The following is a 23,870-nucleotide window of genomic DNA, read 5'->3' as shown; positions in this document are numbered from 1 at the left end:
ACTGGGGACTGGGCCCACAGCCCAGGCCAGTGCCCTGACTGGGAATCCAACCAGCGACCTTTCGCTTTGTGGGGCGATGCCCAGCCAGCTGAGCCACACCAGTTGGGGCCGTCCTGTAGAATTTTCTGTGTTTGGGTCTTGCTCTTTGCATGCCTGTGGTGTTGTTGAATTTGATCCTCTGCCATCTCTCTTTTCTGTAAACTGGTTGCATCTGCATTTTCTATAAATCGGGGTCAGGTTCAGGTTTGATTTGGGGGCAGGAAGATATTACAGGTGGTTAGCGTACTTTCACAAGGAGGAGCATAGAACTCTCTCCTGTAGTGTTGGTGGCCGTCGGGGGTTGCTGCCTAGATCCAGTGTTAAACTGGAGGTTCCCAAAATGCTGCCGTTCTCATTCCGCCCTTCCGTCCCCTTGTCAACTGGAAACCTTCTGCAGACAGAGCCTGCCTCTCCTTGACTCTTGTTACTTTACAGTTATTACCTAAAAACCTGCAGAAAGAAACTCCCTCCATCAACTCTTTCTTTTACTTTGTAAAAGAAAGGTAGGATTGGTGTTTCATTTCCCCTTCTTTTTAAAATAAGTCATTTTTTCAAAGTAATTGGTTTATTGGCATCTTCCAAAGGTGGTCTCTGAAGTTTTTTGTCTTTAGTCTTTGTAAACTCATAGCTTTAAACATAGTTGGCATGATTTATTCCATTAAAGTTATTATTCTAAAAGACAAGTGCTATGTGATATCACCAATACTTGGAATCTAAGGGGGAAAAGCCAAACCTGTTGAAAAAACGGAGAGTAGAATGGTGGCTGTCGGGGTGGGGTGGGAGGTCTGTGATGTTCCAGTTCTCATTTCTGACCAGTGGGATGCCCTTCAGGTCGGCTGTCACCGTGTCCCTGAAACCCCAGCCGTCTGGGAACGCTTTGGTTCTTCGAGGTCCAACAACATGTTTGAGGCTTACCTTGCACATTCTCTCTTCCAAACCTGGAATGGGCCAGCCATCCAAGGAATCCGGCTTTATTAACAGGGCGCTAAGGGAACTCATTGGGATGGTCACTTTTTCCGGGTCTTTTCAGTGGAAGGAGCTAGGGAATAGGTGTTATTTCCTCTTTCTCTCACCCTTCTCTTCTGTTATCAGTAAATCCCATCAGCTCTACCAAAGTGCACTCGGGTTGGCCTGCTTTTTGGTCCATTGCCACAGCTCTTACCCTTTCCCCTTCAGACTACCAGAATAGCCCGTTTTCAGTCCCATTTCCTAACGCTGGTCCCTGCAAAGCAGGTGGAGTGGTCTGTTTTAAGTCTTTCTGTCAGATCATCTCACTTGCCTATTGAGCGCCCTGAGAAAGGTTCTCCCCTGCACTCAGGATGAAGTCCAAACTCCCCACCGTAGCCCCCGAGGCCTCTCGTCACCCGGCCCGGGCGTCAGGCGTCCCTCTCCCTCCTCATCTCCTTTCCTTCCACCTGCACCCTTCCCACCACATTCGACTGGCCTCTCGCTCTTCCTTATGACCAACCGCGCTCCTTTCTCGGCGCTCTGCACTGGCCGGTCTGGAATACTGACCAGCGTGGACGTCCTCCTCCAGCCCACCCGTGCCTGGCCTTTCAGTCACTCCGGCAGCAGCGCCCCCCGCCCCCAGTGCTGCACCACCACCCATCTTGCAGTTCTTTACAGAATTGCTCGGCTGACACCAGTTCACTTGTTTGTTTGCCTTCCTCTAGACTGGAAACCCCTATGAGCGGGGGTCTTTCAGGTCTTGTTCCCTCCGTGTCCCTGGCACCGGGAATGAAACCTGGCTGATAGAGGGCACGAGACAGGCCTGAGGAGTGAATGAGCAGCAGCCTTGCAAATCAGCACCACTGATGATTTCTGCTCCCTTAGAAGCATAACTCGGCTTTCTCTGAGCAGGAAGAAAGTTTGGGGTTTTCAGTTTTTCATATAGCAATGCTGTACCAATTCACTGTAGTCATGTGTGAAGCGTAAAAAGTGGGATAGTGGTGACTGACTTCAAGAGTGTGCTACAAAATCACGATGTTACTCAAAAACCCAAGTTATCCAATACTGGCTAAGCTGGTGGCTCAGTACAATACGTAAAAAGTATATATATACTATTAACCTGAGCTTTCCATATGGTCGTCACAGGGTGCACGGGACGATTTAAATTAATAACAAATAAAGTTAAGAATTCATTTCCTTAGAAGCGCCAGCCACATTTAAGGTGTGAATCACGTGGCTTGCAGTGACTGTGTTGCCCAGCAGAGAACAGAACATTCCCATCACCGTACTGGATCACATCGGACCCCTGTGAACAGTTTATCTCGTGTTCCTTTCCCCCTTTTTTACTGCATAGAGATGGCCGAGTCCTGGCTGCTGGCGGCAAGTCAAACCACCTTCATCTGTGGTGCCTAGAAGCTAAACAGCTCCTTAGAGTCATCCAGATGCCGGCTAAAGTTCGAGCCGTTCGCCACCTGGAATTTCTTCCTGATAGTTTTGATGCCGGCTCTAATCAGGTTAGTGACACGGATGCAGGACATTCTGTGCGCTGAGAAGAGTTGTATCAGTTTCTGGGCTATAGTAGCCCCTCATTTAATTGTTCCCTGATTGCTACAAGGATTTGACATTGCTAATATACGATATGCCCAGTTAATCACGCTCCACAACCTATGTTACAGTCTTTTGTTTTTCTCACTTTTTGTATAGTTATGCACCTTGCTTTCCTTTGCTTAATTCACCTTAAAGATAGTTCTTTGTCACTGCAGAACTTTGCATTTTATAGCTTTCCATAGCTTTTTAACCAGTCCTTTAGTATCGGGCACTTCACCTGTTTTTAGTCCATTTCTTCTACAATCACTGCAGGGCTGAGCACCTTCTGGCTCTCACACAGCATCTCACGCAGCATCTCACGCAGCAGCATCTCACGCAGCATCTCACACAGCATCTCAACGCAGCAGCATCTCACACAGCATCCTGCACAGCCCATCTGCAGGGAAGGGCCCAGAACTGCAGTGGTGGCCTCAGGTTCACGTGCTCTGTAAACCTGACAAACGCTGAAGTGGCCTCTGGAGAGGTCGCCCCAACTGTGAATGGGTGGGGGGGAGTGTTCTCCACCCTGACCAACAGAAGGACGTGCCTTTTAGATTGTCACTTTCAAACTGCCTCCAACCATCTCCAAAGTATAGTCTTTCATATACCCAGCGGCATCAGCATTTCCGGTAGTCAGTGGTAGCACCGCTCACAGCCACTGGCTTTGGGAAAGCACTGTACGCAGACAAGGCAACTGAGGGTTCTAAATGTATTTCACCATAAGACTAGCTTCCCTCTTACCTCCCCCCTCTCCTTGCAGCTCCGAGACTTTCTCCAGCCCCCACATGTTAGTTACATCGGCCCAAAGCCAGCGGGCAAGGGGAGCCTGAGAGTCGCAGGTGTGTGTGGGAGCAGCAGGAGGGACGTGAGCCCTGGTCAGAGTGCAGGAACCTTGGAGGGGCACACACGTCCCACCTGCCTTTCATCCGACAGCCAGTGTGGAGGTCAAGGCTAAGAACTATCTCATCGTCTGCATTCCCTTTATAGGGGTTAGCGTTGGCGGGCCTGCCTGTGGGAAGAAGGGAAGACTGAGGTAGCCCTTCCGCACTTCCCCTCCACGGGCTCCTTGCTCATTCCAGGTAAAGCTAGGCTTCTCTGGACCTGCGCAGATGAACTGCCATGAGCCCCAGCAAGGGATGTGAAAATATGTAATAGTCTCTGTGAATATGGTCTCCTGTGACCGTCCTTCCTTCAAAGAAACACATGTGCAAATGCACACCCGTACCCACTTGTGTGCGTGGTCTGATTTTCAGACATCTGACTTTTCGGTTTGCTTCTCTCTACTCTTAGGTTCTTGGCGTTCTAAGTCAAGATGGTATCATGAGATTTATCAATATACAGACCTGTAAACTTCTCTTTGAAGTCGGGAGCCTTGATGAAGGAATTAGCTCATCAGTGATTAGCCCACACGGACGGTACATTGCCTCTGTTATGGAAAATGGAAGTCTGAACATTTATTCAGTCCAGGCTTTAACGCAAGAAATAAATAAGGTATGTTGTTAAGTAAATAACATCAGTTTTTTTTAAGATTTAAATGTATCATCAAAAATAAACTCTTTATGCTACAATCTTCTAACTTCTTGGACCTCGTCCATTTTTCTGGGTATTTCCTTCCCTCCGACTCCCAAAGCCATGTCTCCAGACTTTGCTGCCTCTCACTCATCCTCCATTCTTAAATGTCTCTTTCCCTAAGGGGTGTCTGTTTGGTGGCCCAGATCCCACCCAAGGAGCCCGCATAATCTGCTTCCCAAAGGAGGCCTGCAGCCCCAGTCTCTCCATTTCTGTCCCACCCTTTCTCCAGGAAACCTCGGAGCACTGTGATTGTTCCCATTCCTTTATTTCCTGAGTCTAGTCGGCACTAAGTCATGCAGTTTCTTAAGCTGGAAAAACTACGCGTGTGTGGCCTTCTCTGCCCACAGTAGCCATCCTTGGATTGGTCCTCGTGAACCGCTCTTGAATGACAGTAATTTACCCAGATGCGCACAACTCGGAGCCCTCAGCACCCACCAACTCATCTTTGTAGAGTGTGATTTATCGTCACTTCTGAAACAGTGCTGCTCTGGCATTCCCCTTCCTCGCGCCCCCTGCGGCGAGTCCAGTCACCTGCCCAGCTCTCCAGGTGCTCTCAGGTGTCGTCTTCTCCACCCGTCCAGCCTGTGTCCCCTCACTCGTGACCTCCCTCGGTGTCCCTGTCCATGCCATCCTCGTTTCCACGTCTGTTCTTGCATCGTTCATCTCTTCCGAAGTACACTTCCCACTCCTTTTTCATGGTTATCTGCTTTCCCCCGCTTGTCACCAGGTCTGACTGTCGGGTACAGCCTTTCCAGCCCTGAGCTGTGTCGTGGTAGCGCCCAGAGGGGCTTCGGCGACCACCTGCTCTGACCGCTGCATTTTGCAGAGGAAGAAGCTGAAGCCCCAGCCTAGTCACTGGCAGGCCCTGAGGTGTCCTGTTAGTAGTCTTTTTGCTCTGGCTTGCTCCCCTTTGTCCTTGTCATCTTTTTAAAAATCAGACAAATAATAAGTGTCTTATTGCAGCGAAAAATCAAAAGAAACCAATAAGCAGATAAATAAAAATCACAGTCTCCCCATTCTCAGAGGATTTTCAAACGTGTACTCTCACAGCCTTTTGTGTGTGTGTGTAAGTGTATACAGTCACCACTCTTTATTTACACAGAGTCTGCAGTGGGGACCCACCCACTTGTGGAAATGAGTCTGTGACTGTAAAGCCGGCCCTCGCGCATCTGCGCCTGCATCCGCGTGTGCAGAGCAGCAGAACATCTCAGCTGCCCGGCAGGCAGGTTCCCAGCCGAGGTCAACAAGACCGCGCCCTGCCATTTTTCAGCTCTCATTACTGTAAACAGCATCCTTTCCGTGGGCTGTCTGCTGCCACAGTTTTCACATTTTTGTGCTTTTTCTTGGCGCTTCTGACCTTCCAAATAGCCTCCAAGCACAGTGCTAAGTGCTGTCTCGTATTCCTAAGCACAGGAAGGCAGTGATAGATAAACTTTGCTCAGGCACGAGTTATGATGCTGTTGGCCTGAGTAAGCATTTTTAAAGAGAAACGCACACAAAGCAAGGTTATGCACGGATTAGCTGATGAGAATGTGACCAGAGAGGCTCACAGGGACCTAACTGTCATTTCCTATGGGCAGTGACTCAGGATTCGCCAACTGGGTGTTTGCGGGGACTTCCGTAGAACTAACTACTGCAAATGTTGAGAATCTGCTGCGTGTGGGCACATATACTTTCTTCAAGCACAGGAATCACACTCCACTGTTTCCGTACACTCTAAAAATTTAATGATGTATTTTTTGCTTTTAATGAGAGAATTTTCAGCCTCTCTGAATTTTATAAAAGCTAGGAAAATGTTATTAATAGAAGCAGAGAGAGATCTGAGAAAAAACAAGATAGGAGTGAGCTATTGACTTCCTCTCTGCTTCTTAATTTGTTGGGCAAACTGAGATCCTATTGACCAGAAAAACCAGCATGTATCAGACGTAGGCTGGTCTTTCCTCTTCGTTTTGGACACGTTGCCAGCACCACCAGTGTCTTCGTGGCTAGTCCACACCTGCACGAACACCCCGGCCCGCAGTGCCCCCAAAACTTCACTCACTGTCCCCCATCCCCAAGTCCTCTTTTGTTGCCCCTGGAGAATTTCTGTACTGTGCTAAGGAAGGAAGCAGTTTCCACTTACAAGTTCAGGTTTCGACATTTCTGAGTGGTGGCAATGCTGGTCACATCTCAGGCTCTAACTTAGGAGATTGCATTTCATGAAACAGCATGGATTCAAGCAGGAAAAGATGTGGCATTTGACTAGAAAATTAATAAAGATTTGGAAGAATAGATTGAGGTTGGAGAGAAGGTAGTTCAAGGATATTAAAGATGGGCAATATTCAGAAGATAGGCTACTATTGATTACATTGCATAAAGAGTTGGAAAAGCAAATCATTACATGAGTGGTCGTTGTACTTTTTTTGGTCAGAGTTGTCACTATTATATTTTACATTATCCTTGTAACTTTTCTTGGCATGAGTAAATAACAATGTATCTTGGAAAAACACTTTAAAACCTTGTGCATGAAGTTAAAACTTTAAATACTTCCATAATTTTAGAACACATTAATACCTGTGCCATGTATGTTATCCCATGACCTACTCTGCACATTTTACACTGTTACAGGTTCACACATGCTCCAGGTGACCATCGGGGAGCGACCTTTGGTCTGTAGTCAGTAAGCTGCACATTTCAAAAGCAGAATTCCGAACCTGTGAGGGCAGCCTGGGAAGTTCTTTGTTTGAAGTAGTCTTAAAGTAGTCTTTTAGCAGTCTATGTTATATAAATATATATATACATATATATATATATATATATATATATATATATATATATATATATATATACACACATATTTTTTTAAGTGCCAGGGTATTTGCTTTGTTCTATTTATTTCTTTTGGGGGTAAAAGGAGAGGCGGTGGGAAGAGTTTGGGTTCTGCTTCAAAGCACTTTCCTGGAGAGCCGTGATTCATTTCCATTGTACATTGTAGAGAAACCCTCCTGGATTTCATGACGGTTTGGATTCGAGCTAATGTGTGTGATATGCGTTCCTCTGAAACCTCACATGCTCATTTGGACGTGTGGGGTATTCCTTGTGTTCTTACTCTCATGCGAAAGGAATTACTGCGTTGGTTCCAAAAAAGGTTTTATTTTTTATTTTTAAAGATTTTATTTTTAGAGATAGGGGAAGGGACAGAGAAACAGAGGGAGAGAAACATCGATGTGAGAAACATGGATTGGTTGCCTCTCGTACACACCCCGACCAGGGACCAAACCCACAACCCAGACCTGTGCCCTGACCGGTAATTGAACTGGGACCTTTTGCTTTGCGGAATGACACCCAGCCAATTGGGCCACACCAGTCAGGACCGGAAAAAGTTTATTATATCACACATTCACCTTGTCTTTGATTTGGGTCTCGGCTCATTACTGTGGGGACATTCAGGTCTCACACACTTAAGTGCCCATGAAAGTTATTGCACTGGAATCAGATCTCGAACTCACAAAGCCTGACATACCTTATCTGCTCCTGTCCTTTGAACGAAGATCTTTTGATCTGAAAGAGTGTATTACTGGTGGAGAAACTGTCTCAGTGAGTCGCTTTACCTTAAGTAAGTGGAAGTTGGGGGTTTGTTTCCCTGTCTTACAGACGGGCACAGTGAGGGCGTCAGGCCATGCTGCCTGAACCGCCCCTGAAGTCTGCGATGCAGTGAGGGACTGAGAGCCATCTCTGTGCAGACTGAACAGTGTCACCAAGGACAGAGGCAGGGCCCAGGCTTCTGGCAGGTTCCCCCAGAGAAATTTCAGTTGAGCCCAGAGAATACTAAGGTGCTTCCCTCCGCATTCTGGAAGCCACAGGTCTAAGCGTGCCCCGTCTGCTGCAGACGGTCACACCACTGACTGTCGGGGACGTGCAGAAAGGACCGTGGGCTGTGGGGTAAGGCCAGCTTTCGTGGGGTAATTAAATTCTATTTGTTGTGGTTAGTTGTGTATCTTTATTGCATTCTTCAAAGGAATTTGGCAGAAATTTACTTCGATTTGTTAGTCAATGAGGAAACATTCTTGGGTATTTTGTTTTTGCCTGAAGAATAATTATGTATATTAAGGCACATGATGAAATTGGTCAAAACCAATTTCGTAGGTCATATGTTAACAGGTCTGTTTTCCAAGGACAGCCACTGGGCTTTTTTTCTCCCTTAGCCACCCCCACCTTTAGTGAAGGTGATCGAAGACTTGCCCAAGAGCAAGCTGACGCCTGGTGACCTGAAGATGAAAGTGACATCGGGAAGAGCGCGGCGGCCGGCAAGATCTCGGGAGAACCAAGTGCAAACTAGAATATTAAAACGTGACCTGGCTGACGGGTTTGAGAATAAAGAGGTAAGGCTGTGTCGTGCGAGACTGCTGCCTGTCCGTGACTCTGCCGTGGACGGTCGGGTGCTTTCCGGCCATCGCCACCCCGCCCCCTCCTAGGGAATGAAAGAAAATAGTACGAAGAGAAGAAAGTTGTAACGGAAATTATCATATGCTTCTAAGCTTTTTAATATAAAATGGATACATGCTTACGGGTTTTAAAAAGTCAGACAGTATAGAATTGCCCCACCCAATACGCTCGCCAGCAGCCACACGTGGCTGATGAGTGCTCGAGGCCCGTCTGAGCTCGGACGCACTCACGTGTGAAATAGCTTCGGGCGTCGGACGCTCAGTGTGAGCAAAACAGTGGGGAATAGCTTAATAACCGGGCAATTTATGTTGATTGTATGTTGAAATGATAATATTTTTTATTACATTGGGTTATATAATATGTATATATTTTTTAAGATTTACTTATTTATTTACTTTTAGGCAGAGGAGAAGGGAGGGAGAAAGAGAGGGAAAGAAATGTCGATGTGTGGTTGCCTCTTGTACACCCCCTACTGGGGACCTGGCCTGCACCCCGGGCATGTGCCCCGACTGGGAATCGAACCTGTGACCCTTTGGTTGCAGGTCTGCTCAATCCACTGAGCCATACCAGCCAGGGCAGGTTACATAATATGTATTATAAAACTTAATTTTACCCGCTTCTTTTTACTTTTTTAGTGCTATTCTTAGAGAATTTGAGATTACATCTGTGGTGTGCTCATTTGTTAAGCAGTGACGGAACAGAAGGCTGTAAGGGGGGAAAATGAAAACCCACTTCTTCATCCCTGCCCTGGCCCAGTCTCCCTCTCCCCCCAGAGGTCACCCACTGTTAATAGTTGTTGATAGCCTTCCTTAAGGTTGCTGTGTATATATAAACGTGTCTGCATATATTACCTCCTTGTTTTTCATCAATGTAATCATACATAAGCACTATTCTATAACTCGTTTTTATCATTTAACAGATTGAATATCTGTTAATATTATTGCATACAGTGCTACAGCGTTTAAAAACATTTGCATGGTATTGCATTTATGGGTATACTTTTATTTATCTAACGGGTACTCTGCTGACTGGCGTGTAGGTTGTATTGTCAGTCTTCTGTAGATACAATCTTGGTTCAGTGGATATCCTTGTATGGTTATCTTCGAACATTTGCACAAGTGTATCTATAGATGTTTTTTAAGTCAGAGTATATGCATAAAAATTTCTATAGTAATAGCCAAGTTATTCTTCAAAAAGAATGTACCAACTCATCTGTTTGCTTATGTGAGATGATGATCTGTTATTATGTATGTATGAGAGAGAGAGAGAAGTTCATTCAAGAAAAACTTAGAAACAACCAAAATGTTGAATAGTAGGTAACTAATCATCTAGCATGATAGAGCTATACCCTGGAAATAAAAGGATAGTCAGGAGGAAAGGAAAATAGAGTATGTTAAATATAAAAAAGCAAGCTACAGGAACTATATACTTGGATATTGATTTAAAAGGATGTGAATACCTAAGTATTCATTTTAAAAACTCCGTAAGAAAGACAAAGAAATGAATTACCTTTGAGTAATTCTTTGGGAGGTGGGATGGGAGAGGGGGAGAGAGAGATTGTGTGTGTGTGTGTGTGTGTGTGTGTGTGTGTGTGTGTGTGTAGAGAGAGCCTGATGTTAAAATATTTCGTTCTGTGTGTTTTGTTGTAAAGTCCCTGTGGACCAGTTTACCTTTTCAGTTTTATGGTTATGTCATTTACTGGTATTTTTCTTTATAGAATGAATTGTCAGGTGGATTAAACAAGAAGCGTTTACAGATCTTATTAAAAGGCTACGGGGAGTACCCAGCAAAGTACAGGTAAAACTGAAATTCCTTCCCAGCAGATCAGTTTTGCTGCCCGGATTTCTCTTGGATAAAGTCAAACTTCCATTTCAGAATGTTCATCTGGCGTTCTCTGCTGCAGTTGCCTGAAAATCACACTGCGTTCAGCAGCCTGGTAGATAAAGGCGTCCACACGGCATTTCTCAACCTTCAGAAGAAATACCCCATCAGAAGTAGGAAGCTACTCCGCGTGTTGCAGAGGTACGTTCAGTGTATTGCAGCAACGTGTATCCCCCCAAAAATACGTACCAATACAAACGGGAAAGGAGGAATTTTGCAGTGTGGAGACTCAGCAGATACCACCTTGACCACGCACTTGAATTTAAACCCACCAGTGGTAAGACCTGGCGATACGGTGCACACTGCTTTTGTGGTGTTCTTGCCAAAAATGTATAACCGCAGTCAAACTATGAGAAAACATCAGACAAACCCAAATGGAGCCACAGTCTGTAAAATAACTCTCTGGGAGTCCTCAAAAAGGTTGGCGTCATAAAAGGTAAGAGACTGAGGACTCTCACACGGGAAGAAGCTGAGATGATGGTGTCAAATAAACACAGTACTGCCTTTTGGGCTGGTGAAGTAAACAAAGGACATTAGTGGAAAAGATGGTAAAATCTGAATAAAGTCTGTGGTTCAGCTAATAGCACTCTGCCAATGTTAATTCTTTAGTATTGATGATTACATTATACTCATACAAGATGTTAGCATTAATTTGAGTGACAGGTGTAGAGGAACTCTATTATTTTTGCAACTTTTTATAAGCCTGAAATTATTTCAAAACAAAAAGTTAAAGGAAAAGGGAACCTTTAAAGTGTTAGAAGTAAATGTGAGAGAATTAGAATCCCATAGTAAGGTATAACACAGCCAGATGCGAATAAAAATCTTAATAAATAAATATTTAAATAGGGAAACTATCAAATGGAAAATAATTTCAATGCAAAGACATGTAAAACAAAATATATGTTAAACGTGGCAAATAAAAGACTGACTTCTTTGTTAGTGTACTTTCTTTAATATATGACGGTCAGTTTATAAACAATGGAAAAAGGACCGAATACCTAGTTCATAGCAGAAGTGGTTTTTAAAAATGAAAAGATGCCTCATGTCCCCCATCATAAAAGAAACACCGATTTAAACTGCCTTGAAAAGTACACGTGTTTTGAAAACTATATTGAAATACAATTCTCACATAAATTAAAGATTCAGAAAGAAGGCTGATGATCAGATATGTTGACAAGAGTGAGAAATTTGGCAGTGGCTGTAGAAATTACTAACACCCGTGTCCTGCGGCTGACTCGGCGTCCACTTCTAGGACCTGACCCACCTCTGGTCCCATGTGAAAAATGGTGGACGTACCAGGGACATTAAGTGTAGGGTTGTTTATTGAAGATTGGACACGACTTACATGCCCGAAGGGCCACGTTAAAGGAAGTGGTGTGTGCCTGCCTTCCTGTGTATCTATCAGATATCGGGCAGAAGCTCAGAGCATAGTGATAGGAACTCCTTCCAAGGTACCATTGAGTGACAAATGCCAGGTTTCGATCAAGGTTTGTAACGCACCACGATTTGTGATTTTTTTTAAAGGACTGATCCTTTCAACAGTGGTTGTGGGGAGGTGAACAAGATGATAGGGGTGGGAGGGAGAATTTTGAGCAATTACACCTTCTGTATCAAATTTTAGTTATGTGATTATATTGGCTATTCCATTACATTTGAACAATAAACTGGTTTCCGGTCTTCGTTTCCTTGTCTTACTCCCAGGACCCTGTCTGCACTGGCTCACTGGTCTGCCATCTTCAGCGAGACTCCCTATCTTCCCCTGCTGGCGTTTCCGTTTGTGAAATTATTCCAGAACAACCAGCTCGTCTGTTTTGAAGTTGTAGCTACTCTCATAAGTAAGTTAATACGCATTAAATAATGAAACTCGGAGTGGATTCCTGTACGTTTTCCTGATGTCTGTGCTCCTTTGCAACGTCGAACAATTCAAGTGTGAAGCAGTCAGATAGTGTAAGACAGTGCAGACATTTAAACACACACCTTGAATTTACAAGAGAATGTGGATCGCTGTAGTTTATCATCACGGGCTGCGTGCTGTTGGTCAGGAGGAAGCAGGCGCACTCCGTACCGAAGGTCGGTGGTTATCCGCAGGACGGTAGTCAGCATGTAAAGTGCTTACACACACTCCACGTTTTGTCCACATTAACTCCTTTAACCCTCACAACCACCCAGAGGCAGGTGGCGGTGTAGTCCCCTTCTCCTGTGTGAGGAAACAGGCTCTAAGCGTGGGGCATTATTTTATTTATTTTTAGAGGGGAAGGGAAGGAGAGAAGGAGAGAAATATCAATGTATGGTTGCTTCTGGTGCATCCCCTGCTGGGAACCGGCCTGCAACCCAGGCATGTGCCCTCCCTGACTGGCAATCGAACCACGATCTTTTGGTTGGCAGGCCCGTGCTCAATCCACTGAGCTACACCAGCCAGGGCTGTGAATACTTCTTTTTACGTTTTTTTTATTACATTTTATTTGTTTTGATAAATTTTTACTGATCATTGGAGAAAATGTAGGAAAACATATAAAAGAAAAGAAAATCTACCAATATTCCTCTTCCCCAGAGGATTCCCCCAAGTCATTAATGTTCTTGAAAAACATAATTATTGCCTGCATAGTATATTTCATCGTTAGGTGCACTGTGCTTTGTCTATTCCCCAACTGCTAGACTTCTGGATTTGTTTTCCTGAATTTTTTCACACTTTCAGGTTGTTTTTTATTTTTATAATCATACTATTACTTAGTATGATTATATGTATTTATAATCATATTATTATTTAGTATGTTATATGCATTTACCTTATTTTTTAAACTTTTTATTGACTATAATATTCCATAATGCGTATGTACTGATTTAATCTATCGTTGAACATTTGGGTTGTTTCTAATTTTTACCTATTAAAAGTAACAATGTTACAACTGTCTTCGCATGCAAACATTTATCATTTCTTTTTCGTGGATTTCCAGAATTGGTATTATCAGGCCATAAATAGGAATTTCCTAATCAATTCTCCAGGACGGTTGTACTAGTTTGCCCTGCCAGTAATGCCAGAAGTTTTATTTTAAAAGGAAAAACAAGTCAGCAACAAAGTGCTCGTAGCTCAGATCCAGGGTAGCTCGGATCAGGTGTAGCTCGGATCGGGGGTGCTTTGGGAAGTTTTGTTTGTTTGTCTCTCACTGACTGCTCTGAAGAAATTGGCAAGTCTCTATTAACCTGAAATACTGTGTTAACATGATGGAATTTTAAATCTATTGTTCTAGAATATAGAGTTATGTTTTTTTCTTCATTAACGGGCATGTGGAGGACATGAAGAGTGGATATATTTAAGCATTGCAGAGTACTTTGGTAATACAGAAAGGTGAAGATAAATGTCTCGTTTTTTTCCTTCGTAGTCAATTGGTGTCAACACTGGTTTGAATATTTCCCTAACCCTCCCATCAACATTCTCGCCATGATAGAGAACGTTCTCGCGTTTCACGACCAGGAGCTGCTCCGGCACTTCATCGACCACGACGTGACCTCCCAGGTGAGAAGTGCCAGGTCCTTGGAGCACCAACATTCTGGAAGCCCCATTGGTTCTCACGTAAACAAAACAGTAGTTTCTTGAATGCGGATAATAAAAAAAAGCATACTATCACTGTATTTTTAACAGCATTTCATTCTTTTTTTCTCATTAAACTGCTTTCCTGAAAGTCTATAAAGAAGGGTCCAAATTAAGGTAGCTCTTTTCATAACTATGTTCTTAATGTAACAGTGTTGATAACTAGACCAAACGTAGGCAGCACCAACAGTGGCTCTTCCCTGGAGGATGAATCCGCTCTCTCTGACTCACTGCAGCTGTACGCGTGGCCTCTGCTGGAGACGCTGTTCTCAGAAGTGCTGACGAGGGAGGAGTGGCTGAAACTGTTCGATAACGTCTTTTCCAACCACCCGTCGTTCCTCCTGATGACCGTGGTGGCCTACAACATTTGCTCCAGGGGTCCTTTGCTCCACTGTAATCTCAGAGATGACTTTGAGGTAAATATCCCTGTTCTTACATAGCAGTTCTCAAATTTCATTTGTTTCCATTGAAAAATGCATTCACTATCAAGGACGGATCGTATGTCGGGTACTGGTGCTGGAGGTAGGAATACAGTGGAGAGCAAGTCAGACCACATCCGTGTCCTTTCATAGTCTGCAGACAATTCAGCGGGCAATCCCAGCAGAGCCGTAGTCTAACACCGTAGCTTCGGAAAAGAGCCGTGGTAACATGGGAGTTCTGTGCTTTTTTGCCTCCATGTAAAAGATATTTAACAATTCGGTTTATTCTGTGCATGGTCTTACCACAGTGACCCATCTGGTCTTTCATAATCTGGACCCTGTGTGAAACTGGATCTACCAGCAGAATAAGTCAATGTCAAAATATTTCAGCCCTGGCTGTTGTGGCTCAGTGGACTGAGTACCGGCCTGCAAGCCAAAGGGTCACCAGTTCAATTCCCAGTCAGGGCATATGCCCGGCTTGTAGGTGGGGTCCCCAGTAAGGGGTGCATGGGAGGCAACCACATATTGATATTTCTCTCCTCTCTCCCTCCCCTCTCCTCTTAAAAATAAATAAATAAAATCTTTTTAAAATTTATTTTTAAAATGCATTACATGGATGCAATAAAAAATATTTTATATTATTTTTTAACCAAGGTAATTTATTTTCAAAGGCTGATTTTTTTTTAATTTATTTATTTTGGATTTGGGAGGGAAAAAAATTAAAGTAGAAGTATTTATTCCTTTGTTGAAGCATTCTGGATTATACAGGAAGCCTGCATTTTGAGTTAAAATTTTTAAAGTGTTATTTCAAAAGTTTTATAAGATGGTTGTAAAATTTTTGAAGTTATGAAATCTAAAATATAAAATTGGATCTTTGGTTAAAAAAACTTCAGTTTATTTGAAAAAAAATTTTTTGAAGATAAATTCACATTTACATTTTTAAACTACTATTTTAAATCTACCTGTAATTGCTTTACTAGGTAGATCTCAATATAAACACAAAGTTTTCTTACAGTACTTTTTTCACCATCGGAATAACCTGGATGTAAGTGTTGTAATCAGAGAAGTTTATCACCTGATGGACACCACGCCTCCTGATGTCCACCCAGAGAGGACACTCGGTGTTTTTGTGGCGCTGACCAAAGGGCAGTATCCAGTGTTCAATCAGTATCCGAAGTTCATTGTGGACTATCAGACGCAGGAACGGGAGAGGATTAGGAATGATGAACTGGATTACTTAAGAGAGAGGTAATCATGGAAAAGTTGTTCTTCAGTAGAATCAAAACCTGCTATAAATATAAAAAAGAAAAAAGAAATGAAAAATACATGTAAGCCCTGGCTGGTATGGCTCAGTGGATTGAGTGCCAGCCTGTGAACCAAAAGGTCTCTGGTTCGATTCCCAGTCAGGGCCCATGCCTGGGTTGCGGGCCAGGTCCTCGGTAGTGGGTGCCAGAAAGGCAACCACACATTGATGTTTCCCTCTCTTTCTCCCTGCCTTCCCCTCTGTCTAAAAATAAATAAATAAAATCTTTTTAAAGGAAAAAAGAAAAACACACGTAAATGATTAAGTATTTGTGTAAAATCAGCACTTTAGGGCTGGAAATATCTTTAAAGATACTTAATTCTTATATACAGAAGTAAAAAAAATAAGTATATTAATCATGTATGCACTTTATATTTTGGTTTTTCTTGTACTTAAATGACTCGGTTTTCTCATTTGCATTTTTATGTAATAACAAATATCTCCGTAAGGCAAGCAGTTGAGAATATGCAAGCTGAAGTGGACCAGCAGAGAGTTGAAGACGAAGCCTGGTGCCAAAAGCAGGAGCTGCTTCGCAAAGCTGAGGAAACGAGGAGAGAGATGCTCTTACAAGAGGAGGAGAAGATGATGCAGCAGAGACAGAAGTACGTTTTATCGCTTTGAAAAAATCCGGACATAGGACTTAGTTGGACAATTTTTATTTTTCGTTATAGAAACAACACTATATATGACCTTATCCAGCTGTGGTATTTCCATTAAGCAAATACTGAAGTTAATAAAAAGAAATCTGTGTATATACCACTTCTCAAAAAAAATCGGCATGTAGTGAAATGGAACGCTAACGCTGTCCTATGATGTCACTTCACACTGATGACTCGGAAGTAACACAGGACCTGGTCCTGACGACGTTACTCTGCAGGGGCAGAAATGCTGTGTCTTACTGTGCTTGATAAATTACTCCGGGCAGAGCATGATTTTTAAGTTATGTTTTAAACATAGCTATGTGACCTGAAAATTGAAACATAAAATGGTTATCTCATGCATTTTGTACTTTGGAGGATAGGGAAAGAAGTATTAAATATTCATTGAAGTAAATTGTTGAAAGTAATTAAGATTATGGGCTGAGCTTTGAGACTAAGCCTCATTACTGAGAGACGTCTGTGTTTATTGATTCTTTTTTTGTTGGGTATGACTCTATGAAACAGATCTCTGTGTGTTAAAAAGAGTTACTGAAGCCCTGACTGGCGTGGCCCCATGGGTTGGGGATCGTCTTGCAGCTGAGGGGTCGCTGGTTTGATTCCCGGTCAGGGCACTTGCCTGGGTTGTGGGTTTGGTCCCTGGCTGGGGGCATGAGAGAGGCAACTGGTATAGATGTCTGTCTCTGTCACACCATGGTGTTTCTCTCCTTCTCTTTCTGCCTCCCTTCCCCTCGCTAAATAAATAAATAAATAAATATTTTTTAAGCCACTGAGAAAGACGTGCACTGTGCCACTCTGTTGGGTTAATAAAGCTGCTGTAGTGAGCATAACCCACGTGTCTTTTTCTCTGTGGACAGTGGTAAACCCACCTCTGCCCACCCCCGTGTTTTGTGTTTCAGACTCGCTGCTGTGAGAAGGGAGCTGAAAGTGAAGGAAATGCACCTACAAGACACTGCGAGAAGGCGTTTTCTGAAGCTTCAGCAAGATCAGCAGGAAATGGAACTGAGAAGACTGAATGATGAAATTGAGAGAAAGGTTTATTTTTCTTAGTCCTCCTATATTCTCTTTATCTGATCTCATTTAAATGCAGTGAACACATTTAAGCTGAATATTACCCCTAGAGTTCACAATGAATGCTAAATAGCCCCTCTAATTTAACTCTTTCCCTCAGCCATTCTCATTCTCCTTCATACGTTCCATTAATAGTTAAATATTTTAGAAATGCCAGAAAAACTGCTCAGGTTGACCGGTGTCCCTGGTGACTTGCTCTAAAAATGGCATTATCAATTAACCATTATGTTCATTGTGATGTAGAGGAAATACTGTTTTTAATATAGAAATCTATGCATGGCCAGTAAAAAAATTTTCATGCTGAACAGTAGCAATGCCATTTGCCACGCGGGTATTGCCTGTTGAATTCCCATAGATACTCCATCTCCCCCACTGCTCTGTCTCCTCCAAAGCGCCACCACGCTGCATGACCGGTGTTCTCCTGACCAGCAGACCCCGTTCCCACTGTTAGTCCGCCCTTTCAGTTTTCCAGTGTCTTCCAGTGTTCCAAACAGACCTGGAGAAGTATGATGCTCTCTCTCGCTCTCTCTCTCGCTCTCTGAATCCCCACCTCACCTCTGTCCTCTTGGAATTTTAGTTAGGATTACATTGACTTCATAGACTCACTTAGGGTGCTTCAAACCTAGTTTTGGTAAAATACTAAATATTTTAAAAATATTTTTAATTATTTTTAATTCATTGGTATTAGAAATTATCTCTTTCTAACATGTGGTAATATTTTTGTTCCAAGCCAATTAATTTTAACTTTTTTTAAAAATCTATGGTTCCTTTTAATTATCTGGTAAGGTCGATAATTCATTATTCTAGAAAAGTCTATGTTCTCCAAAAGTATTACAGGCTTAGGACTCTGACCTCTTTATTCCAAACCCCTTTGAAGTATAGTAGAAGGCAGTTTTTCTGGTCAAAGCCCATGTGAAGTCCTTCCAGTGGCGTGATTGGCCTCTGCCTACCCCCCCTGCTCCCGGTTCTGACAGTGAGCTCTGACCCTGCTGACCTGTGAAAGACACACACTTCTCTGCTCACAGCTCAGGCAGCAGCAGGAAAGACTGCTGCAGTCCAAAGTGACACGGACAAGTGACTGAGGACATCTCCTAGCAACAAGCAGGGGTGATCTGTTTTTTGCTGTGGTGCATAGCTGTTTGTACCTCTGAAAATGCATGAGCAAGAGAGCTTCTGTAATTGGAATTCCTAAAAAGCGTCACTTGCTATGCCAGACCTTCCTCCACCTGTTGGCGTCATTACTGCCTTGCTCATAAACTCGGGTATAAGATGGTTTCTAATGTTCTCTATTGGAAGAGCACCTTACTCAAATCCTCAGTGTATTAAGAGTGAAAAGCTTCCAAGTAATCAAATTTTGGAGACAGGTGAACTTTAAAGAAGCTAAATCGAGGCAGGGCATATGCAGGTTGAAGAGTCCATAATATATTTAAACTTGACGTTACTAGTAACAAAGTAAATTTACAAAAGAACAGAAGCTTAATCAAAGAAAACATTAAATATGTTATATTTAATAAGATTAAACATTCTATATATTTATCCACCCCAAATTTAAATTGCTCAAGCATTTCTGACTCCTAATATTGGCTAATGTAAAGTGGTAAGAACCTGCCATCTGTTCTCCCAGCGTGAGTAGATGAACATATGGACAATGTGCTTTCTTTTGTAGAAAGTTAGGCTCAGCCTTGGCTGGTGTGGCTCAGTGGATTGAGTGCTGGCCTGTGAACCAAAGGGTGGCCAGTTCGATTCCCAGTCAGGGCGCATGCCTGGGTTGTGGGCCAGGTCCTCAGTGGAGGGCACATGAAAGGCAACACATTAATTTTTCTCTCCCTCCTTCTCCTTCCCTTTCCCTCTCTCTAAAAATAAATAAGTAAAATCTTTTTTTTAAAAAGAAAATTAATCTTAACTTTAACTCAGACATTATTCCTAGATTCCATACTGAATGTGAATATATCAATTATTCTGATTCCAAAAGCCCAATACCTATTATTTTAAATACTTGCAGTGAGTTGTTCAGATTACAAGATTACTCACACTATTAAAAATTATTCTGTAAATTCTTTTTGGTATTCACAATTTTTTTAATCATAGGTATATATGAGAGATCGAGAAATTGCTACCACAGCCAGAGACCTAGAAATGAGACACCTGGAACTCGAATCACAAAAAAGACTTTACGAGAAGGTATAAATGGGCTCTTCCCAATATAGGAAAAGTGGAGTTTATATAATCTCCTTTTAGACTGTATTTATTCATGGTTTTTTGATATTCATTTTATTTGTTTTTGTTTTTAAGAGAAACAGTGTCATCCAGGATGGTCAGGTAGCCCGACTGTTCAGATGTACAGTTGTTTTCTGTTGCACTCGATACAGTTCTTTTCCTAAAGGCTGCCTGTCTTTGTGGTTGAGGTTGGTAGCAGCGATTGATGAGCCATATCTTAAACTTTTTTTCTGTTGTTGGTAGTTTAAGTGGTTTACAATTTTTGGCAACAAACTTCTTCACACACATGCCTTCTCTGCACGTAATTGAAAAACATTTTTGTCTTTAATTATATGGAAGTTATGCTGCCGATGGATGGTTAGAAAAGTAGAAAAAAATCCCGTAGGAAATAACTGCTAATGTCATCAGTAAAGATAAGTCAGATTAGTTGCTTCAAACAATTGATACGTATTTTGCTTTTTTAACTTCAGTCTGCACGAATGCTGTTTGCTCCCCCCAATGCCTGTACCCATTAGCACCCACTGCCCGTTCTCACTCCCTGTTGCCCTGCCTCTGGCAGCCACTGATTTATTTTCTGTCTCTGGCTTTGTTTATTCTGGACATTTCATGTAAATGAAATCATGCAATTTTCTTTCAGGTAGCGTAATGTTTTCAAGGTTTAGTCACCTGGTATAGCCTAAGTCATTACTTTCTTTTTTATGGCTGAATAATAAACACTCCGTTGTATAGACCGATCACATTTTGTTTATCCATTCATCAGTTGGTGGGTATTCGCGTTGTTTTCACTGTTCTCTCTGGTGAGTAGTGCTGCTGTGAACATTCACATACAGCTTTGTCCGGACGTACACGGCCTTAGATACAGGCCTGGGCGTACAGAGTCCCCATTTCTCTCCACTCTCGGGAGCAGGTGTTGTCATCGGCCTTTCGGTTATAGCCGTACTAGTAGGTTGTGCAGTGGTACCTTATTGTGGTTTTCGGTTGCATTTCTGTTATGATTAGTGATGTCAGGCATCTTTGCGTATGTTTATTGGCCATTATTATATCTTCTGTGGGGATCATGTAGTTAATGTTTATTAAAAGTATATAGGGCCATACTTTTTTGGTTTTTAATAAGTTGTAATTTTTTGTTGTTGAAAACTAGACATTTTAAATAATGTAATGTGGCAGATCAGATTCTCCTCCCTCCCCAGCATTTCTTGTGGTTCCTTTGCGTAGTGATTTTTCTGAATTAATTCTGTGAAGTCTCTGGTCTTTGCCATATGTAGCCACTTGAGACCCCCCTCAGGCAGCTTAGTGATGGGACAGAGATGTCCCTGGATGCCTTCAACAGTCAGCCTCCAGTCTTTGCCCAAGGGCTCTGTGCGCATCCTGCTGGGGACGCCCTGTGCACTCAGGTAGGTAGGGACAGCTCCATCTTAGATTTCACCTCCTGAGTGTGCAGAACCTCAGTTCACGCAGTTGGCGGCATAGGGCCTTCTCAGGTCTGAGCGTTACCACAGCTCTTGGCGTGTGCACGGCCTTACACGTGCACACGGCCTTCCAGGGTCCCGAGGAGCTACCGGAGCTTCTCAGAGCCCCCTGTGGACATCGGCTCCCCAATTTTTCTATAAAGCTTCTTGATTAGCCTGTTCACTCACTGGGGTCCACTGTCTCAGGCAGCCAGTATATTCAGTAGCTTCCTGTGGTGGTTTTGAACAAGTGTCCCCGGGAAAAGGCTGTTGGAGGTCACAGAGCTCTGAGTCAGGTCAGATGAAGACAGCCGTGGGAGTGGGGTCTCTCAGAGCCTTCAGACGGGTGACGGCAGTTCTCTGGAACGAGAGTTCGGAAGCGCTCCATCCTGCCCCCTCCTTCGACTGCCAGGCGGCCAGTCGTCAAGGCGAATGCAGTGATGGGGTGGAAATAGGAATAACGCACATTAAAAAGGCCATATGCTTGCTGTTCTTACCAAGATCCGGCCATTTTTATGAATAAATGCCCCCCAGATTGCCACAAACCTTCTCCTGACTTCCAGAGTTCTGAAAAAGCCACTTGGTTTTGCCAGGGTTCTTGGGGCATTTGGGGGTGAGAGAGGTTTCAGGGGTCCTTACTGTTCCTTCCACTGATGTCGCTGCTGTTCGTTTTTTACTTTGAAAGTTAGATGATTACATTTTTTATTTGTGTGCCTATTGGTATTCTGGGAAAAAAAAAGAAGTCATTTTTGTGTTCAAGCACAATTGTTACAGATTGGTGATTATTTTTCTTAACAATTTTTTCAATAGAATCTTACTAGAAATCAAGGAACCATTGCAAAAGAAATGAGAGAAGACGCAGACGCCTATAGACGAAAGGTGGATCGTGAAGAACGCTTGTTTCGTAGACTGATAGAAACAGACCAGATGCAGAACCAAGACACTCAGAAGGTAGACGCGTGGTCAGTGTAGTGTGTTTATAAAGGGGGGAATTCCCATCTGTCATCGAGGAATAAAACTTGAACTCTGCTGAGTTAATTCATTCTTTGCTTCAGTTAGCGCTGCTCTAGAATCTCACGTTATTTTATTTGCAGGTTACTTCACTGGCAGCTACATACATGTGTCTTTTATAGAGAATTTTAAGCCTTAGAAGAAAATACATTGGAACTAGTAACTTTATAAATTGTAGTATGCTACCATGTTATGTCTCAGAAATTGTTCCTGAGAAGTTAAAAATATCAGGTCTCTGCCTGGCATATAAGCCAATAGTTTCAAAATGTGTTCTCTAGAATATAATAAGTATTATTGAGTAAAATGGGGGGGTGACAAATGCATATTGGAAATGCTACGTTATAGTTTTTCATGCCAAATTTAAAGATATGTATACTGTGAATCTTTAAGAAAATTTCCCAATCTTATAGAATTTCTTGTGTAGAAATTCTGGCTTAAATGAATTGAAACAGAACTTGAGACCTGTGAGAGAGAACGTTTTGTAGGATCCCTTAAACAGAGTGTTAAGCAGGTTTATGGGAGGGCCCGGCCCTGGTCCAAAAGCCAGGAATGGTGCAGGAGTTCCCACCTCCTGTTCTGCAACTGTCACTTGGCTCATACTCCCTGAATAGTCCCATTTTTTTCCTTAAAGACTTTTGTCCAGTCTGTAACAATGGACTCTTCTGACTCCTTTTCAAAGGGTTGAAACATGAAAGTTGTTTAACTCCCACCTGTCTTTTAGCTAGAAGTTCTCAACCTCGACTGTACGTTTGAATCACCTGAAGAATGTTCTAAAAGTACCAATATCCAGCTGCTCCAGAGAGTGATTGAACTGGGACATCAGTTTGTTTTAAACACCTAGAGGTGCTTTTTTAAAAATTCTCACTTGAGAATATATTTATTGATTTTAGAGAGAGAGAAAGGAAGGGTGATAGGAAGAACGAAATAATGGATCGGTTTGCCTCCCATACGCTCCCTGACTGGGGATAGAACCCACAACTTTCAGACACACAGGACGACACTCCAACCAAGTGACTCATCCAGCCAGGGCTAGAGGTGACTTAATACGTACCCAGGGTTACAAACAGCTGCCCTAGACACTCGGATATATTACGTGGATATACCATAACTGTACGTAGTCTGACCTTGATTCTGAAATTGACGATTTTTTTCTTAGTTAATTAAAGAAAACTTGGCAAAAGCTGAACAAGCGTGTCTAAACACTGACTGGCGGATTCAAGCTTTGCATAAACAAAGACAGGATGATCTGCAGCGAAATGAATGTTACCAGGAAATGGCCAAACTCCTTCGGAAAAACAGGAGGAAAGAAACAGAAGTATTAAATGCAATGCTGGGGAAGGAAGTCAAAAAGGTAACAATGATGTTGTAAACTCGTTAATTTAAATTTTGAAACATGGCATAATCAAATGACAAAAGCATCAAACCAGGTAATTTTTTGTTGGCAAATATCTTAAAGATGGTCTAATTTTAATAGGTGTTGCTCAGAGAAGTCCAACATTAATGGAGGCCACCAAAAAAAACGACTGTGCGTCTTTCTCATGTACCTTAGTGGGTCTCAGCGTCTCGGCTTCCAGGGTTTGTTCTGGCTGACTGAAGGACAGTACTGCTCACCTAACTCTTCGTGCTTGCAGCGTGGAAGAGTTGCCCAGGCCCGGTGGCTCCGTTGGCTGACGCGGCATTCCCCACCAAAACCCCACCATTCCA

At 42.9% G+C, this 23,870-nt stretch overlaps 1 protein-coding gene across 1 annotated transcript in view; it reads left to right on the top strand.

The window, feature by feature from the left end:
• The window catches only part of TBC1D31 (TBC1 domain family member 31), a 48,603-nt gene that overhangs the window by 16,765 nt on the left and 7,968 nt on the right, over positions 1-23,870 (top strand). Inside the window, exons 6-19 of the mRNA XM_037166750.2 lie at positions 2,342-2,501; positions 3,865-4,065; positions 8,331-8,507; positions 10,289-10,368; positions 10,447-10,593; positions 12,154-12,287; positions 13,833-13,966; positions 14,278-14,457; positions 15,476-15,708; positions 16,213-16,365; positions 17,319-17,454; positions 19,579-19,671; positions 21,966-22,106; positions 23,323-23,517. Coding sequence (XP_037022645.2) covers positions 2,342-2,501; positions 3,865-4,065; positions 8,331-8,507; positions 10,289-10,368; positions 10,447-10,593; positions 12,154-12,287; positions 13,833-13,966; positions 14,278-14,457; positions 15,476-15,708; positions 16,213-16,365; positions 17,319-17,454; positions 19,579-19,671; positions 21,966-22,106; positions 23,323-23,517 — 2,164 coding nt within the window. The remainder of the gene's footprint in view (positions 1-2,341; positions 2,502-3,864; positions 4,066-8,330; positions 8,508-10,288; positions 10,369-10,446; positions 10,594-12,153; positions 12,288-13,832; positions 13,967-14,277; positions 14,458-15,475; positions 15,709-16,212; positions 16,366-17,318; positions 17,455-19,578; positions 19,672-21,965; positions 22,107-23,322; positions 23,518-23,870) is intronic.

This window comes from Artibeus jamaicensis, unplaced genomic scaffold (genome assembly GCF_021234435.1).
Source record: "Artibeus jamaicensis isolate MK-2021 breed Jamaican fruit bat unplaced genomic scaffold, CSHL_Jam_final scaffold_916, whole genome shotgun sequence".
Taxonomy (NCBI): domain Eukaryota; kingdom Metazoa; phylum Chordata; class Mammalia; order Chiroptera; family Phyllostomidae; genus Artibeus; species Artibeus jamaicensis.
This window is presented reverse-complemented; position numbering and strand designations above follow the sequence as displayed.